The 16,554-nt window shown below is 46.5% G+C and overlaps 1 protein-coding gene across 1 annotated transcript in view; it reads right to left on the reverse strand.

Moving 5' to 3' along the window:
• Positions 1-8,801: 8,801 nt before the first annotated feature.
• Positions 8,802-16,554, reverse strand: part of LOC110521720 (divergent protein kinase domain 1A) — a 30,906-nt gene continuing 23,153 nt past the window's right edge. The window contains exons 3-7 of the mRNA XM_021599523.3: positions 14,229-14,363; positions 13,911-14,018; positions 10,630-10,806; positions 10,096-10,311; positions 8,802-9,862 (exon numbers count right to left, since the gene is read on the reverse strand). Of these exons, the coding sequence (XP_021455198.1) occupies positions 9,266-9,862; positions 10,096-10,311; positions 10,630-10,806; positions 13,911-14,018; positions 14,229-14,363 (1,233 nt within the window). The 3' untranslated portion in view covers positions 8,802-9,265. The remainder of the gene's footprint in view (positions 9,863-10,095; positions 10,312-10,629; positions 10,807-13,910; positions 14,019-14,228; positions 14,364-16,554) is intronic.

Raw genomic sequence — 16,554 nt, forward strand, 5'->3', positions numbered from 1 at the left:
CCGGAGACGCCTTTTGTGATAGCAAATTCATTAGGGTTCCCTTCAATCAGAATGTGGATGGCCGAACGAACCAAGTCTAGGGCCCTGAGAAGGAACATTTTAAAGGTACATCTCTTGGCATCGGAGAGAATGTTGCTGTTTTAAAGCAAATAAACTGCAATTCTACACTTTGTCATGCTGCAGAGTTTAAAAAATACAAATACTTTGGCTATTATCCAGCAACTATGCCATGAACTTTGCCGTTTAAATTGAATTGTTTGTGGTGTTCAAATATGGATCTCGTCACCAGTTCCACTGCCGCTTTTCATTCGTCCCTTCGATTTGGGGACCGTTTTTGACCTGGGACTGCTGTTTGCCCTACTTATCTACATTGACAATCTATTCGATTGAACGCTCTAACAATGGCAATGCAAGACCTCAACGGTCCAAAGCAGGCGTGTTCATTCTAGCCAATGAGAGGGCAGATGCGTGTGACAGGCGCAATTTATGGAATGCCGTTTGGGTCATAAAGCATGTATTAATTTAGTGCCCGCACCTACGTAGCACTAAAAAAAATATTGCGTTTTGACCATGTGCTTTATGTTCCAAACGGCGTTCCATACGCCTTCCTCTGGTTCTCCAGACATCTCGGATTTCAATACCCCTGCCATAGACCATGAACATGTGTTCATAACCCTGGGCCTACTGGTTTAGGAATTAAATCATATATTGGTTGATATTAACCTCATCAGATCTAAAGGGTCTCTGGGGGCTTGCAATGAAAGAGATTTGATTTATATTGAAGGCGAATGTAGCCATTTTTATCTCACTATCAAATCATTTCTGTGTAACCTTACTATGATTGTTTTCAGTCAAAAAGACAACAATAGCTTCTTAGCTGCAAATTCTCAAGCTAAAAATTTTGCTAGGATGGTCTGGGAGTCTGAGTGGGGAGGGGAAAACTATCTGTTATTGGTCTATTTTAACTAATCCATTGTCAGTGCTTTACTTGGACTGAAATAGGCTCCAGTACTCATTTTAAGTGGCATTCTCCCAACCAGCTTCATGGGGTAGTCACCTGGAATGCATTTAAATTAATGTGCCTTGTTAATTTGGAATTTCTTTCCTTCTTGAGCCAATCAATTGTGTTGTGAAGAGTTAGGGGTGGTATACAGAAGATAGCCCTACTTGGTAAAAGACCAAGTCCATATTATGGCAAGAACAGCTCAAATAAGCAAAGACAAATGACAGTCCATCATTACTTTAAGACATGAAGGTCAGTCAATCAGGAAATTTCTTCAAGTGCAGTCACAAAAACCATCAAGAGCTATGATGAAACTGGCTCTCATGAGGACCGCCACAGGAAAGGAAGACCCAGAGTTACCTCTGCTGCACAGGATAAGTTCATTAGAGTGAACTGCACCTCAGATTGCAGCCCAAATAAATACTTCACGGAGTTCAATTAACAGACATATCTCAACAACTGTTCAGAGGAAACTGCGTGAATCAGGCCTTCATAGTCGAATAGCTGCAAAAAAAACACTACTAAAGGACACCAATAATAAGAGACTAGCTTGAGCCAAGAAACACGAGCAATGGACAATAGACCAGTGGAAATCTGTCCTTTGGTCTGATGAGCCCAAATTTGAGACTTTTGGTTCCAACCGCCATGTCTTTATGAGATGCGTAGTAGATGAACGGATGATCTCTGCATGTGTGGTTTCCACCGTGAAACATGGAGGGTGTGTGATGGTGTGGGGGTGCTTTGCTGGTGACATTGATTTATTTAGAATTCGTGGCACACTGAACCAGGATGGCTACCACAGCATTCTGCAGCGATATGTCATCCCATCTGGTTTGCACTTAGTGGGACTACAATTTGTTTTTCAACAGGACAATGACCCAAAACACACCTTCAGAATGTGTAATGGCTATCTGACCAAGAAGGAGTGTTATGGAGTGCTGCCTCAGATGACCTGGCTTCCACAATCACCCAACCTCAACCCAATTGAAATGGTTTGGGATGAGTTGGACCACAGAGTGAAGGAAAAGCAGCCAACAAGTGCTCAGTTTATGTGAGAACTCCTTCAAGGTTGTTGGAAAAGCATTCCTCATGAAGCTGGTTGAGAGAATGCCAAGAGTGTGCAAAGCTGTCATCAAGGCAAAAGGGTGGCTACTTTGAAGGATCTAAAATATATTTAGATTTGTTTGACACTTTTTTGGTCACTAAAGGATTCCATGTGTGTTATTTAATAGTACAGTGTAGAAAATAGTAAAATAAAGAAAAACCTTTGAATGAGTAGGTGTGTCAACTTTTGACCGGTAGTGTATAAAACACAGGATAATCACATTTGACTGCACTGGGTCTTTAATGTGCACATTTATCATGCCTTTGGATTCTAGAAAATATGATTGTCAAAATTCAAATTCAAAATTTGACCAACTTCCATAAATGTTAAACGTCAATGCTGATGTAAATAAAGATGCTGAGGGAGAAGTTGACAATGACATTGTTTTCTAGAAATGTACAGTAAATCTAATAAAATCTAATCTAAACATTATACACATGAAGAGAAAATGCTAAAATTACCCCCTCCCCCTCGATTGTAAATAATTGTTTATACCTGACAGTCACAGTTTGATTAACCAACTGTATTGAGATCAAATGTTCCATTGATGAGAAAATGAGCAGAATGTCGGTCAAAATCTCTCGCTCCATCTTATCGCTCTGCCGGCCACTGGGCTTCCTCTCTTCACCATATTTGGTGGAGAGTGGAAAGGTCAACCGGATGCTTCAGATTTTTACATCCGGTGAAACATCTGGCTCATCGTTTTATCTGTTCTGGTAACATTGTTCAACAAATTGGGAGTTGAAAAGGGGTGTGGTTAAAATCGAGGCGGGACAGGGAGCGAGCCTGTTACAACTGCATAGACTACCACAGCCCTAATACCCATAAAACCCAGCAGTCAAACAGGGAAATGGTTCCAATTACTCCCGAATCGAGACAAAGGTAAGAATCTCTGGATTAACCATTTAATGTTACCTAAATGTAGTAATTCATAAATTAGCTACATTTCTTTAAATTGACAACACTGTGAACTGTGTTGTGCAAGTTTTTATTGAGACCACCTGTTTGCAAAGGTGTCAGCTAGAGAGGTTCAGGAGCTTGCAGGGATTTGTAGTTTTGCATGATTAACTAGTAATGGCGCCGACAGGGGGGGCTGCCTCGCTTCTAGTCCTTAGGAAACTTTGCAGTATTTAGTTTTTTTATGTATTATTTCTTACCTTGTTAGCCCAAAAAATCTCAAGTGTTTTAACATACAGCCGGGAAGAACTATTGGATATCAGCGAGACGTCAATTTACCAGCACTACGATCAGGAATACCCCTTTCCCAATGCGGATCCTTTCGCCGAACCACCCAGGGTATTTGAACTGATTCCAGAGGCTGACCCAAAACAACGCCACTGGAGAAGAGGCAAGGCAGACGGAGTGGTCTTCTGGTCAGACTTCGGAGGCGCGCACACCACCCACAGCTTCCGAGTATATTACTCGCTAATGTCCAGTCTCTGGATAAGGGCAAGGGTTGCTTTCCAGAGAGACATCAGGGATTGTAACATACTCTGTTTAACTGAAAATGTGTCTCTTGGGATATGCTGTTGGAGTCGGTACAGCCACCTAGAAGAAAAAGGGCAGGGGTGTATGTTACATGATTAACATCTCATGGTGTAATCATAACAACATACAGGAACTCAAGTCCTTTTGTTCACCTGACCTAGAATTCCTCACAATCAAATGCCAACCGTATTATCTCCCAAGAGAATTCTCCTCGGTCACAGCCGTGTATATCCCCCCTCAAGTCGATACCACGACGGCCCTCAAGGAACTTTACTGGACTTTATGCAAACTGGAAACCATATATCTTGAGGCTGCATTTATTGTAACTGGGGATTTTAACAAAGCAAATGTGAGAACAAGGCTACCTAAATTCTATTAGCATATTGACTGTAGCACTCGCACTGGAAAAACACTGGATCACTACTACTCTAACTTCCCCAATGCATACATCGCCCTCCATTCGGCAAATCTGACCACGACTCCAATTTGCTCCTCCCTTTCTATAGGCAGAAACTCAAACAGGATTTCCCCTTGCTAAGGGCTATTCAACGCTGGTCTGACCATTTGGAATCCACGCTTTAAGATTGTTTTGATCACACAGACTGGGACATGTTCCAGGTAGCTTCAGAGAATAATATTGACGTATACGCTGATTTAGTGAGTGAGTTTTTCAGGAAGTGTATTGGGGATGTTGTACCTACTGTGACTATTAAAACCTACCCTAACCAGAAAAAGTGGAAAGATGGTGGCATTCGCGCAAAACTGAAAGCGCGAACCACCCCTTTTAACCATGGAAAGGTGACAGGGAATATGGCTGAATACAAACAGTGTAGTTATTTCCTCGGCAAGGCAATCAAACAAGCGAAATGTCAGTATAGAGACAAAGTGGTCGCAATTCTACGGCTCAGACATGAGACGTATGTGGCTGGGTCTACAGACAATCACAGACTACAAAAGGAAAACCAGCCACGTCACAGACACCGACATCTTGCTTCCAGACAAACTAAACACCTTCTTTGCCCGCTTTGAGGATAATACAGTGCCACCGACGCGGCCCACTATCAAGGACTGTGGAATCTCCTTCTCCGTGGCCAACGTGACTAAGACATTTAAACGCGTTAACCTTCACAAGGCTGCCGGCCCAGACGTCATCACTAGCCGCGTCCTTAGAGCATGCACAGACCAGCTAATTGGTGTGTTTATGGACATATTCAATCTCTCCCTATCCCAGTCTGCTGTCCCCACATGCTTCAAGATGGCTTGTGGGGACACTCCCTTCTGTCATCATGAAGTGCTTTAAGAGTCAAGGATCATATCACCTGCACCTTACCTGTCACCCTAGACCAAGGGGGGGGGAAAGCACAGCCTGCAAGCCGTATCCAGCACGCCGGGCACTTCAAGCCAGCCCACGAGACATATTATATATATATTTTTTATGAATGTCTCGATTTTTTTCTCCCCAATTTCATGGTGTCCAATTGATAGTTACAGTCTTGTCCCATGGCTGCAACTCCCATACCGACTCGGAAAAGGCGAAGGTCGAGAGCCGTGCGTCCTCTGAAACACGACCCAGCCAAGCCACACTGCTTCTTGACACAATGCTGGCCTAAGCCGGAAGCCAACCACACCAATGTGTCAGAGGAAACACCATACACATTTCGCCCGTGTCAGCATGCATGCGCCCGGCCCGCCACAGGAGTTACTAGAGCACGATGGGACAAGGAAATCTCGGCCTGCCAAATCCTCCCCTAACCTGGACGACGCTGGGCCAATTGTGCGCCACCTCATGGGCCATCTGGTCACGGCCATCTGGGACACAGCCCGGGATCGAACCAAGGTCTGTAGTGACACCTCAAGCACCGTAGACCGCTTTGCCACTTGGGAGGCCACCGCTAATTGATTTTTTTAAAGTATTATTTTTTGTGTTTAAACAAAAAAAAAAGACCCCCTTTTCTCCCCAAAAATTAGTAGTTCCTATCTTTTCTCATCGCTACAACTCCCGTACGGGCTCGGGAGAGACGAAGGTCGAAAGCCATGCGTCCTCCGAAACACAACCCAACCAAGCCGCGCTGCTTCTAAAGACAGCGCACATCCAACCCGGAAGCCAGCCGCACCAATGTGTCGGAGGAAACACTGTGCACCTGGCGACCTGGTTGGCGTGCACTGCGCCCGGCAGCTACAGGAGTTGCTAGTGCACGATGAGACAAGGATATCCCTACCGGCCAAACCCTCCCTAACCCGGACGACGCTAGGCCAATTGTGCGTCGCCCCATGGACCTCCCGGTCGCGGCCGGCTGTGACAGAGCCTGGGCGCGAACCCAGAGTCTCTGGTGGCACAGCTAGCACTGCGATGGCTAATTGATTTTAACAAACAATTGGTCCCCCCCAAAAATGTGGCCCTCTGTTGAATTTCAAAATCCCGATGTGGCCCTCGAGCCAAAAAAGTCGGCCCACCCCTGCCTTAGACCCACTTCCATTTGTTTACCACCCCAATAGGTCCACAGACGATGCAATCGCCATCACACTGCCCACTGCTCTATCCCATCTGGACAAGAGGAATACCTATGTAAGAATGCTGTTCATTGTCTAGAGCTCAGCATTCAACACCATAGTACCCTCCAAGCTCATCATTAAGCTTGAGGCCCTGAGTCTCAACCCTGCCCTGTGCAATTGGGTCCTGGACTTCCTGATGGGTGGTGAAGATAGGAAATAACACCTCCACTTCGCTGATCCCCCACAAGGGTGCGTGCTCAACACATCACCGGGGGCAAACTACCTGCCCTCCAGGACACCTACAGCACCCGATGTCACAGGATGGCCAAAAAGATCAAAGGACAACAACCACCCGAGACACTACCTGTTCACCCCGCTACCATCCAGAAGGCGAGTTCAGTACGGGTGCATCAAAGCTGGGACCGAGAGACTGAAAACAGCTTCTTCAAGGCCATCAGACTGTTAAACAGCCATCACTAACACAGACAAGCTGCTGCCTACATACAGGCTTGAAATCATTGGCCACTTTAATAAATGGACCACTAGTCACTTTAATAATGCCATTTTAATAACGTTTACATATCTTGCATAACTCATCTCATATGTATATACTGTATTTTATACCATCTATTGCATCTTGCCTATGCCACTCCATGATTGTACAACCATATATGTATATGTATATATTCTTATTCAATTCCTTTACTTAGATTTGTATGTATTAGGTAGTTGTTGAATTGTTAGATTACATGTTAGATATTGCTGCCCTGTCGGAACTAGAAGCACAAGCATTTCGCTACACTCGAAATAACATCTGCTAACCATGTGCATGTGACCAATAAAATTTGATGTCTACATTGATGCTAATTAGCATTTTAGAATCTGAAAGGGAAGAGAAAGGGGGATACCTAGTCAGTTATACAACTGAATGCCTTCAACTGAAATGTGTCTTCCACATTTAACCCAACCCCTCTGAATCAGAGAAGTGCAGGGGGCTGCCATAAACGACATCCGTGTATTCGACGCCCGGGGAACAGTGGGTTAACTGCCTTGCTCGGGGGCAGAATGATAAAGTTTTACCTTGCCAGCTCTGGTATTTTATCCAGCAACCTTCCAATTACTGCTGCCCCAGGTAGCCTAGTGTAAATACAGCCGAATATATTGATAAAAGTCACCTTGTTCGAGAGAGATTTATATGGTTATCACGAAACACAGCCCTTATTTTGAAGTGTTTCTAAAATCCCCTATGGGAAAAATGAGTGATGTCAAAACAATTGGAACCATTTCTCTGTTTGACCGCAAGGATTTATGGGTATTATGACACCTCCACTGTGGAGCTCTATTAGATGGGACTTGGTGAAAATCGCCAAATTAAAATAAATGTTCTATCACATTGATCATATTATTTTTGGGATGCTCAACTTATTCTGAGTTCAGAAATATAAAGTTAATATGTGAAAACTACACGGTGCTTTCACTCTAGTGGTAGCATGACACGGAGTCTACAACCCACACAAGTGGCTCAGGTAGTACAGCTCATCCAGGATGGCACATCAATGCTAGATGTGGCAAGAAGGTTTGCTGTGTCTGTCAGCGTAGTGTCCAGAGCATGGAGGCGCTACCAGGAGACAGGCCAGTATATCAGGAGACGTGGAGGAGGCCGTAGGAGGGCAACAACCCAGCAGCAGGACCGCTTCCTCCGCCTTTGTGCAAGGAGGAGCACTGCCAGAGCCCTGCAAAATGACCTCCAGCAGGCCACAAATGTGCATGTGTCTGCTCAAACGGTCAGAAACAGACTCCATGAGGGTGGTATGAGGGCCTGACAGGTGGGGGTTGTGCTTACAGCCCAACACCGTGCAGGACGTTTGGCATTTGCCAGAGAACACCAAGATTGGCAAATTCGCCACTGGTGCCCTGTGCTCTTCACAGATGAAAGCAGGTTCACACCAGGCACATGTGACAGACGTGACAGTCAGGAGACGCCGTGGAGAACGTTCTGCTGCCTGCAACATCCTCCAGCATGACCGGTTTGTCAGTGGGTCAGTCATGGTGTGGGGTGGCATTTCTTTGGGGGGCCGCACAGCCCTCCATGTGCTCGCCAGAGGTAGCCTGACTGCCATTAGGTACCGAGATGAGATCCTCAGACCCCTTGTGAGACCATATGTTGGTGTGGTTGGCCCTGGGTTCCTCCTACTGCAAGACAATGCTAGACCTCATGTGGCTGGAGTGTGTCAGCAGTTCCTGCAAGAGGAAGGCATTGATGCTATGGACTGGCCCGCCCGTTCCCCAGACCTGAATCCAATTGAGCACATCTGGGACATCATGTCTCGCTCCATCCACCAACGCCACGTTGCACCACAGACTGTCCAGGAGTTGGCGGATGCTTTAGTCCAGGTCCGGGAGGAGATCCCTCAGGAGACCATCCGCCACCTCATCAGGAGCATGCCCAGGTGTTGTAGGGAGGTCATACAGCCACGTGGAGGCCACACACACTACTGAGCCTCATTTTGACTTGTTTAAAGGACATTACATCAAAGTTGGATCAGCCTGTAGTGTGGTTTTCCACTTTGATTTTGAGTGTGACTCCAAATCCAGACCTCCATGGGTTGATAAATTTGATTGCCATTGATAATTTGTGTGATTTTGTTGTCAGCACATTCAACTATGTAAAGAAAAAAGTATTTAATAAGAATATTTCATTCATTCAGATCTAGGATGTATTATTTTAGTGTTCCCTTTATTTTTTTGAGCAGTGTATTTCTAGATGAGTACATGCACATTTTCCAAACTCTCTCACTTGTTTAAATCATTTGCGCTACTTGCACTTTGAACTCCACAAGTCCACAAAGTAGGGGAAGGTTCTAAGGGTTATACTAGATGGTGAGAGACAGAATTGCCAATTAAAACCAGCGGTTGTTTCATCCACTCCTGCCATAGACTCCCAGTCAAGTCCAGTTCTGAGGCATTGTGAAACCAGACGGTTTAACAGAGAGGCAGCGGTAGTGCTCATATGTGTACTGATTCTCCACCCTTTTAACCACTCTCCGTACTGGATTTACAATGACGAAAACTTGTTTCCAACCAATGCTTTCAAATACATGACCGGGAGTGTTCTAGTGCACACTTTGGGAGAAGGGTGGAAAGTCGGGATGTACAGTACCTATATTTTCGCCTCATTAGGAGTCCTTGGTGTGCGATATTTTCTTCCACAACAAGGTCTTCAGGTTGTTCAGTATAAGCGAGTGTTCCATCTCCATTTGCTCCGCCGAGCCCTTCAACGCTATACAAGCATACAGCTGTTTCTCCAGCTCATCCTGAATGTCAGACGGCGCCCCACGCAGGAGATATTCCTTCAGCGAGCTGCACGCCTTGGCCAGGTTGGGCCGTGTCACCTCTGGCGTACACCGGTGCTTGGTGAGGTCACAGGAAGTGCGACAGTCGGTCCCGTACAGACAGTCCTCGTCCACGTTGCACCGCCGCTCCCTCATGGCTTCCTGGAAAGTGGCCTCAGGGACGATGTGACGAGCGTCCATCACCTTCAGGTCGTGGCGGTCGTTGTAGCCAAAGTCGGCTGCACTCACGTCACACATGAGGAAGGAGCCAAAGGTGCCGTGGAAGACGTCCTCTACAAGCTCCAAGAGGCCAATGGAGATCTTGGCCTTGCGGGGCCAGGAGGGCGTGAACCACTGGTCCATGCTGCGTCGTAACCCCGCGGGTATCCACAGCTCCACTACCCATGGCAGGCTGATGCCGTACAGGGGAGCGTAGGGCACCTTCTCCATCACATACAGGTACAGAGAAAGAGGGGTAGAGAGGGAGCGAGAGAGACGGGGTATAAGAAGGAGGGTGAGGAGAAGAAGGAGGGAGAGAGCTGTGATGACTTTCATCACATAAATAAGCTCATGATTGGAATCCATTTGTTAGTGTTCATTTTTGTGTTGTGTGAGAACATTTTTATCCCAAAAACATTATTAGAATCCATAAATGGGTGTTCCTATTGGATTACCTTCTCCATCACGTACAGGTCCCCACAGAAGCCCAGGAGCCTGGGGGCATGCTCCCTGTCCTGCAGGACCACCGCTAGAAGGAACTCATTGAGCTGGAGCAGGGCCCACATGGAACGGGCCTCGGGTAGGGAGATGAGGCCGTCTTTATTGTAGTCGGCCACGAAAAGAACCAGGCTCACCAGGTCTTGAAGGTTGGCCTGTTCACCCACCTTGGTCTGGAGAGGAAGAGGAATAAGGGTAAGAGATACCTTCATAACAGAACTGCATTAATGAACACACTAGACACTTAAGTCATAACACACGTACAAAGGTTGCAATAAGTTACATGAATGTGAATACTGTGATGTAACGAAACTATCAACTTGCGGCCATGAAGCCCTGATTATGAAGGCAGTATGTATGAATTATGAATGTGTTATGAAGTCCCTATGTTACTAGCCTTCAAATAAGTGTTGCCGACATGAAACCATTTATAAAGTGGAAAAGCAGGAAGGCTAATGAATCACACTGGGATGAGATGACAGTGCTCTGACCTTTAGGTGGCTGAGGACTATCGCTTTGAACTTCTCCACAGAGGTTCCCTTGGTGGGCTTGTTGAAGGGCGAAGCCTCCTTCCTGTGCTCCATCTCAGCTCCCGGGTCATAACGAGGAACCTCCTCCATCTGGCACTTAACCACCCCCTCCAGGTCCCCCCAGCCACCAGAGTACACCTGAGAGAGACGCACACAGAGCCACAACAGGCTGGTGTTTGTTATCAGACACAGAGTCACTCTGGGTGGATAGCAAGGAAGATGCAGAACTTCCCATGGAGCACTGTGTTAGTGCTGGTTTTCTTTAAATTCTTTAAAAGCTGTAACTCTCATTGTCTAGATTCTTTATTCCCGCCCCCAATTAAATAACAACCTATCAGGAGCATCTGAAACCGTAAGGCTGATAAATATAAAATACTTATTATAAGAATATAGGAGTTGTAGGCCTATACTTCATTCAAACCTATCACCTCAAATTGCAAAATAGTATATGTGTGCCATTTTAAATAACTTTAAAATGGCACACATATAATTTGATAAAAGTTATAGATTTTATAACCCATCACGACTGACTTGATTTAGTTACACAAATATGGACAGCGCAGGGATATTTCCGACCCATGGTCTTGATAAGAAATAACTATATTTTTTAAAGACAAATCGTAATGAATGGATTACATATGTTGGAAACATAAAATGTGTAGGATTGTCACAGTAAGGGCCTCCCGAGTGGCGCAGCAGTCTAAGGCACTGCTGTGGCAAGATAAACAAGGAAATCCTTTATTTCAATTGTAATTAATGATTGTCAAATTGTTTAAAAAATGTCCCACAATTCAATCATGATTTACTTCCTTCCATATGTCCAATTTGTAGCCTACAGTTAAGGAATATTTGCTTTTCCCCTCGAACAGAAATTGCCATATTTTATTAAGACAATCAAATCATTAATAGATTTCATAAATTGGAAATGAAAGATGTATCCTGCACCATGATTTTTCCATCCATAAAATGTGTAGGGGAGGCTATATTGCCATAGTAGATTTGCCATGGTAAACAAATAAATGAAATACTTTTTCAGTTGTACGGAATGATTATCAAATAGATAAATCAACTTTAGGATTAAATTGTTACGATGATAATACCCACCAGAGGGCGAAATCATCTTAAATGTTTTGGTTGCATTCAGGACTAAACACATAGCTAAATAGAGGACTGATTTTTGTATCTGTGGCATTTGTCACACCCTGATCTGTTTCACCTGTCTTTGTGCTCGTCTCCACCCCCCTCCAGGTGTCGCCCATCTTCCCCAGGGTATTTAGAGTTGTGTTCTCCGCTTGTCTGTTGCCAGTTCGTCTTGTCAAGCCTACCAGCGGTTTCCCCCATTCTCCTGTTTTTCTCTAGTTCCAGTTTTGACCATTCTGCCTGCCCTGACCCTGATACTGCCTGCCGTTCTGTACCTTGTGACACCGCCTTGGATTACTGAACTCTGCCTAGCCTAAGCCTGCCTAACATTCTGTATCTTTTGGACTCTGTTCTGGATTACTGACCTGTGCCTGCCCTTGACCTGTTGTTTGCCTGCATCCCTGTTATTGTAATAAACTTTTGTTACCTCGAAACTGCCTGCCTCTGGGTCTTCTCTTGAGCCGTGGTACCATTTTAGCGTCTGTGACAGCATGGGCACTGCCAGAGGCATTCTTCATTTTGAAGTAGTCCATTTTTTTCCTAAACGATTGGCTCATCCCTCCTGTTGTACCGGGTGGACATAACTCCAACACGGTCACCAGGGGGGATCAGCCAATGAAGTTGGAAGTCCCACCCAGTTGACTACATTAAAATGGTGGATGCCCTCAATGGCGCTGCCCATGCTAATACGACCTTTAGGCCACTAGAGGCCTCTATCATTCTCTATGGGACTAAAAGATAACACTGACATCCGCGTTGTGGAGCGGTAAATCGGTGGCCATTGATGTTTGCAATTGAGATCAGCTGTGTGGGTGATTTTTAACCTTTACGGGATCAGTGTCTCTATACCGGGATGGTTGTTGCTAACGTGCACTAATGTGAATAGAATGGTGTTGTTCCAGCCAACTTTCCAGGACACAGACATGTATTATATGGCCAGAAAGCTCAAATTTGTGTTAATCTAACTGAAGGGTCCAAGTAGCTATTACTGTGAAAAATACAATGCTATTGTTTGAGAGTGCACAACAACAAACTTTTATCACGGCAACTGGTTTGATACATTCACCTCTGAAGGTAAATAATGTACTTACATTCAGTAATCTTGCTCTGATAGGTCATCCTGAGGGTCCCAGAGATAAAATGTAGCATAGTTTCGTTAGATTTTTATAATCAAATGGAGGAACCTGGTTCTACAGTTTGAACCACTGCTGTGTCTGGCCCCACTCCCACGGCCATCTAGATGTATGAAGGTTACTGTCTTTTCTGTAGAGAAGCTAATTATCCATAATTTATGACATTCCTGGGAGTGTGTAAACTTAAATTTTGTATTACCATATAATTGTTGTATGTTCTCTATAGTTATGTACTTGAAAATGTATCAATTGACCAATTTGGCACATTTGGGCAGACATCATACAAACTTTTGTGCAGTAATGCAATGCTTCATTGGATCAGTATGAAATGTTGCACATACACTGCTGCAATCTTGTGGCCAAACTCTAAATTGCGCCCAAACTCCAATGTGATTTAATAGCTTTTCTCTTGTATTTCAAAGAGGATTTAAAAAAAATGAAAACAAGTGTTGTTTGTTTGGATTATCTTTTACTAGATCTAATGTGTTATTCTCCTACATTAATTTCACATTTCCACAAACTTCAAAGTGTTTCCTTTCAAATGGTATCAATAATATGTATATCCTTGCTTCAGGTCCTGAGCTACAGGCAGTTAGATTTGGGTATGTCATTTTAGGTGAACATTTTAAAAAAAAAGGTCTGATCCTTGATGAGAGATCAGCTGTCGATAATCTGCTGACCATAGATGGTTGCAATTGGCCCTGTAGTGCTAAACAATAGGGGTGAATCTTAAAGGTAATTTATTGATTCCTCGTGTCCTCTCTCCTCACCACCTCCCCAATGTCAGAAAGAAGTGAGGAGATGCATGTGGATTGGAGGAGAAGATCCTCAGATTTTCTCCTTCCCTCTCATTTGGGAAAGGAGGCGAGGAGAGAGGACGTGATAAATCACAGAAAGACGTTTGAGATTTACCATAGAACTAATATCAGCTAGTGCCGGAACAGACAAAGGATCAGAGGCAGATCTGACCTGGTTGTTAGGCTTGGATGAGAGACACTTCCCCAGGTACAGCGTGTCTTTCTCACACAGGCTGGTGCAGGCCGAGCCGTCGATCAATCCTTTCCTGTACTTGTCACACTGAAATAGATAGATATGGTGTGGGTTTGAATACGGTAACTAACTAATAGACACACAGAAAGTGTTTGTTTTGTATAGTAACTCGCAGGATGGTTTCAACACAATATAGAAGCTGACAATGGAATATTGTATTTGAAGGATGAGTCTTTTTTTAACCAGTAGGTGGCTCTATCAATTTACTAATTTCATATAAGGAAATAGAGAACTTACTATGGCATTCTTGCATGCTTGTCCACGGCACAGCTCTGAGTAGGATGAGTACTCCACATACACCACCCAGCTACCCACAAACACTGCCAGCCACGAGAAGAACATATACTTCATGTGCAGGTAAGAGAATCGGGCCTGGGGGAAGGGGGGGAGAAAGAGAAAGGAGAGAGAAGGGGGAGAGAGAGCTGTGATGACCTTCATCACATAATAAGATCATGATCTGAATACATTCCTATTTGAAGTTAGGGTGATTATCTTATGATAATACAACTGAACATGACCCAGATACAGTAAGACTGAAGACAAACGTTAACAGCATCTAGATCAGGGGTGCTCACACTTTTGGGTTCGGTGGGACAAAATATAATCTGAGTGATGGCCTTCGTACTGAACAAATAGACATTATTTATTTAGAAATATAAAAGGTAAACAATAGGCGCTGTTGAAACAATAGCTTTTTTTCAAAGTAATCATAAAATTACACTTAGCCATATATATTGTCACGGCCGTCCTCCTCTTCATCTGAAGAGGAGAGGCGAGATGGATCTGAGGACCAATACGCAGCGTGGTAAGTGTCCATGGTGAATCTTTAATAAAGAAAGACTGAACACTATGCAAAAGAGTAACGAAAACAATAAACCAAATACGACCGTGAAGCTACAAAATGAGACCTGTGCTGACACAAGCCACTAACATAGACAATCACCCACAAACAAACAGTGCAACCCAGGCTACCTAAGTATGATTCTCAATCAGAGACAACTAATGACACCTGCCTCTGATTGAGAACCATACTAGGCCGAAAACATAGAACTGCCCCAAAACATAGAAAAACAAACATAGACTGCCCACCCAACTCACGCCCTGACCATACTACATAAATACAAAACAGAAATAAAGGTCAGAACGTGACAGTACCCCCCCCCAAAGGTGCGGACTCCGGCCGCAAAACCTTGACCTATAGGGGAGGGTCTGGGTGGGCGTCTGTCCGCGGTGGCGGCTCTGGCGCGGGACGCGGACCCCACCTCATCATTGTCTTAGTCCGCCTTATTGTCCGCCTCCGTGGCTTACTCAGCATGACCACCCCTCTCAATGACCCCACTGGACAGAGGGGCAGCTCGGGACAGAGGGACAGCTGCTCGGGACAGAGAGACAGCTGCTCGGGACAGAGAGGCAGCTGCTCGGGACAGAGGGGCAGCTGCTCGGGACAGAGGGGCAGCTGCTCGGGACAGAGGGGCTCTGGGCAAAGGGGCTCCGGCAGCGGCGCCGGACAGGCGGGGGGCTCCGGCAGCGGCGCCGGGCAGGCGGGAGGCTCCGGCAGCGGCGCCGGACAGGCGGGAGGCTCCGGCAGAGGCGCCGGACAGGCGGGAGGCTCCGGCAGAGGCGCCGGACAGGCGGGAGGCTCCGGCAGAGGCGCCGGACAGGCGGGAGGCTCCGGCAGAGGCGCCGGACAGGCGGGAGGCTCCGGCAGAGGCGCCGGACAGGCGGGAGGCTCCGGCAGAGGCGCCGGACAGGCGGGAGACTCCGGCAGAGGCGCCGGACAGGCGGGAGACTCCGGCAGAGGCGCCGGACAGGCGGGAGACTCCGGCAGAGGCGCCGGACAGGCGGGAGACTCCGGCAGAGGCGCCGGACAGGCGGGAGACTCCGGCAGAGGCGCCGGACAGGCGGGACCCCCTGCAGGGAGGAGACAGAGAAACAGCCTGGTGCGTGGGGCTGCCACAGGAACCACCAGACTGGGAAGACCTTCAGGAGGCTTGGGGTTAAGAGGAGGCACCTGAAGGACCGGGCTGTGGGGGAGCACTGGAGCTCTGGTGCGCAACCTTGGCACCACTTCCCCAGGCTGGATAACCACTCTAGCCCGGACCCTCCAGAGTGCAGGCACAGGTTGAACCGGGCTGTGGGTAAGCACGGGAGATCTAGTGCTTACTACACGCACCTCTCCCTTAGGCTCCATTCCCACATTCGCCCGGCACGAGCGGAGCGCGGGCAGAGGACGCACTGCACCCTCCCAGCGCCCCGGAGACACAGCACGCAGAGCCGGCGCAGGATACCCTGGGCCAAAACTGCGTACCGGCGACCAGACCCGCTGAGCAGGCACCATACGCCCTGGCTCGATGCCCACACTCGCATGACACTCTCGGGGGGCTGTCCTATAGCGCACCGGGCTATGGACACGTACTGGCGACACCGTGCGCTTAACCGCATAACACGGTGCCTGCCCAGTATCTTGCTGCTTATAATAAGCACGAGGAGTGAGCGCAGGTCTGCTACCTGGCTTAGCTCCACCCCTCGTGTGCCCCCCCCCAAAAAATTTTTGGGGCTGTCT

Source organism: Oncorhynchus mykiss, chromosome 4 (genome assembly GCF_057628025.1).
Source record: "Oncorhynchus mykiss isolate SJ-2025 chromosome 4, ASM5762802v1, whole genome shotgun sequence".
Taxonomy (NCBI): Eukaryota; Metazoa; Chordata; class Actinopteri; order Salmoniformes; family Salmonidae; genus Oncorhynchus; species Oncorhynchus mykiss.